Raw genomic sequence first — 3,239 nt, 5'->3', positions numbered from 1 at the left:
CTTCTATAGTTTTAGCTCCTGAATCCTTGGCTTGTTTTAAAGCCCTATAATCAGTAGAAAGTGTGTGTGTGTGTGTGTGTGTGTGTGTGTGTGTGTGTGTGTGTGTATTATATAATCTACATTTGGAAAGTCTGGGATTTTTGGAGTGAAATTCCTTGGATTTTATATTCTTTGGCAGCTAGTCTAATACCTTCTCACACAATTTATTCTTTCTGAAGATATTTTTTATATAGGACAGATGAGCAGGCTCAATAATCCCACTTGATTATATTGATTATTTGCTGCCTGAGCTCTTTCTTTTAGTCTGTCTTAACTAGCTGACTCTCTTCTGCTTCTTTGGCTATGACAGCCCTTACTGTCAGTCTTCTTAGTACTTGGCCACTCTGTTCTTTGTTTAGTAGTGAGGTAAATAAGATGGTACCCAACAAAAGAAACAAAAAATCAAAGTATATGAGCATACAGATCATAGATTCCATATGGATAGGATAATTGGATTTTGGCTATAAGGAATCACAGACAATGCTGCTTACCAGATAAATAGATCCTGTATAAGTTTATATACTTGAACCATACTTATTTATCTAGCTCATAATCTACCTTTGGTGAACCTACTGGTGTATCCTCAGTACACCAAAATATGAAATACATAGGCGTTTCTTTTTAAAAATTTTTTAAAACATTTATTTACTTTTGAGAGACAGAGAGATATAGAGCTTGAGAGGGGTAGGGGCAGAGAGAGAGGGAGACACAGAATCCAAAGCAGGCTCCAGGCTCCAGGCTCCAGGCTCCAAGCTCCAAGCACAGAGCCCAACACAGGGCTTGAACTCACAAATGGTGAGATCATGACCTGAACCCAAGTCAGACTCTTAATGTACCCCTGAAACTGTAAGACTTTTCTAAGGAATCCAAACAAAAGAAAGCATTCTTGAGAGCACAAAGCACAAAGAGAAACACAGTAAATAACCTAGTAAGAGTGATAAACACTGTGCTTTTAAAAGTGAAATCCTGGGGCACCTGGGTGGCTCAGTTGGTTGAATGTGGGACTCTTGCTTTCGGCTCAGGTCATTATCTTATGATTTGTGGGTTTGAGCCCTGCATTGGGCTCCATGCTAGATGTGAGGCCTACTTGGGATTCTCTCTCCCTCTGTCTCTGTCTTCCCCCACTCCTGTGCATTCTCTCTCTGTCTTGAAATAAATAAATAAACAAAAAAAAGTGAAATCCTGTTTGGTACTAGAAGATATTATTCTTCTTGGGTGGAGTCAAGGGATGCCCTACCTCCATTCCAATGTTTCCTAAAGAATAAAAATTGGAAACCCTGAAGTCAGGCCCTGTCCAAGTATATGGATTAGGGGGCTGGGCTTTTCTAGGACCTCCATGTATTCTGCTGAACAGAGCTCTCCATAAGCTAGTCCTAAACTCTGAAGGAAAGTGGGGCTTAGTAAGTAATTGTGCTTGTTGAGGCTAAACAATGTATAGTGGCTGCAAGCAGAGACTTTAGAGTCAGACTCTTTTGTCACAGACTTGGCTTCAGTACTTACTGGATGTATAACTTTTATCAAAAAAGTTTGCCCCTCTTTGTTCCTTTTAATTACCTGGAAAATTAGGATAACAATATTATTACTCTTAAGTGTTTATTTAAAGGACTAAATGTGTTAATGAATATAAACATTCGGCGTAATGTGTAGCACATGGTAACTGTTCAGTTAATGTCAGCAAATATTGATATGGTGATGATGATGATGGTGATGATATTGATTATTCAAAAATTTCATTGAGATAGGTTAAGAGACCCATGGAAACCTGAATTTTACTACATATAGAACACATATTTTCTATGTTAATGTATTTTGTCCTACATTTTAAGGGACTCTGGATTTTTAACTTGTACAGAGCACTTTACATGGCCTCACCCAGCAACTACTCCACTGCTCCAGTCTCCGAATTCCTCCTCATCTGCTTTCCTAACTACCAGAGTTGGCAGCATTGGTTGTCTCTGCCCCTCAGCCTCCTTTTCCTCCTGGCCATGGGGGCCAACGCCACCCTCCTGCTCACCATCCAGCTGGAGGCCTCTCTGCATGAGCCCATGTACTACCTGCTCAGCCTCCTCTCCCTGCTGGACATCGTGCTCTGCCTGACTGTCATCCCCAAGGTCCTGGCCATCTTCTGGTTTGACCTCAGGTCCATCAGCTTTTCTGCCTGCTTCCTCCAGATGTTCATCATGAATTGCTTCCTTGCCATGGAGTCCTGCACATTCATGGTCATGGCCTATGACCGCTATGTGGCCATTTGCCACCCACTACGATACCCATCCATAATCACCGACCGTTTTGTGGTTAGAGCTACCATATTTGTTGTGGCCCGGAATGGCCTCTTTTTCCTTCCTGTTCCAGTCCTTTCTTCCCGACTCAGATATTGTGCAGGGAACATCATCAAGAACTGCATCTGCACTAACCTGTCTGTGTCCAAACTCTCTTGTGATGACATCACCTTCAACCGGCTCTACCAGTTTGTGGCAGGCTGGACCCTCCTGGGCTCTGACCTCATCCTTATTGTTCTCTCCTACTCCTTCATCCTGAAAGCTGTGCTAAGGATCAAGGCTGAGGGTGCTGCGGCCAAGGCCCTGAGCACGTGCGGTTCCCACTTCATCCTCATCCTCTTCTTCAGCACTGTCCTGCTGGTTCTGGTCATCACTAACCTGGCCAGGAAGAGAATTCCCCCAGATGTCCCCATCCTGCTCAACATCCTGCACCACCTCATCCCCCCAGCTCTGAACCCCATTGTTTATGGTGTGAGGACCAAAGAGATCAAGCAGGGAATCCAGAAACTACTGAGAAGGTTGTAAGAGGTAAAATGGATAACAACTAACCCAGGGAATAGAAATTGATAATGGGTAATTGTATTTATGATGCATAGGGACTTTATATTTTTTAATTTTATTTTTAATTTTTTAAAATTTACATCCAAATTAGTTAGCGTATAGTGAAACAATGATTTCAGGAGTAGATTCCTTAATGCCCCTGACCCATTTAGCCCATCCCCCCTCCCACAACCCCTCCAGTAACCATCAGTTTGTTCTCCATATCTATGGGTGTCTTCTGTTTTGTCCCCCTCCCTGTTTTTATATTATTTTTGTTTCCCTTCCCTTACGTTCATCTGTTTTGTCTCTTAAAGTCCTCATCTGAGTGAAGTCATATGATTTTTGTCTTTCTCTGACTAATTTCACTTAGCATAATACCCT

At 42.2% G+C, this 3,239-nt stretch overlaps 1 protein-coding gene across 1 annotated transcript; it reads left to right on the top strand.

Moving 5' to 3' along the window:
• The first annotated feature begins 1,128 nt into the window (after window positions 1-1,128).
• LOC101096762 (olfactory receptor 56A4) lies at window positions 1,129-2,846 on the top strand. Its single transcript, XM_006937040.5, has one exon. The coding sequence runs from the start codon at window positions 1,836-1,838 to the stop codon at window positions 2,841-2,843; it is 1,008 nt and encodes a 335-aa protein (XP_006937102.5). The 5' UTR covers window positions 1,129-1,835; the 3' UTR covers window positions 2,844-2,846.
• The last annotated feature ends 393 nt before the right edge of the window (window positions 2,847-3,239 follow it).

Source organism: Felis catus, chromosome D1 (genome assembly GCF_018350175.1).
Source record: "Felis catus isolate Fca126 chromosome D1, F.catus_Fca126_mat1.0, whole genome shotgun sequence".
Lineage (NCBI taxonomy): Eukaryota > Metazoa > Chordata > Mammalia > Carnivora > Felidae > Felis > Felis catus.
The sequence above is the reverse complement of the archived record's forward strand: the minus strand, read 5'-3'. Positions and strand labels throughout refer to the sequence as shown.

Coding starts and splice junctions, on each gene's coding strand:
- LOC101096762 (XM_006937040.5), top strand. CDS start 1,836: ATGTTAATGTATTTTGTCCTACATTTTAAGGGACTCTGGATTTTTAAC.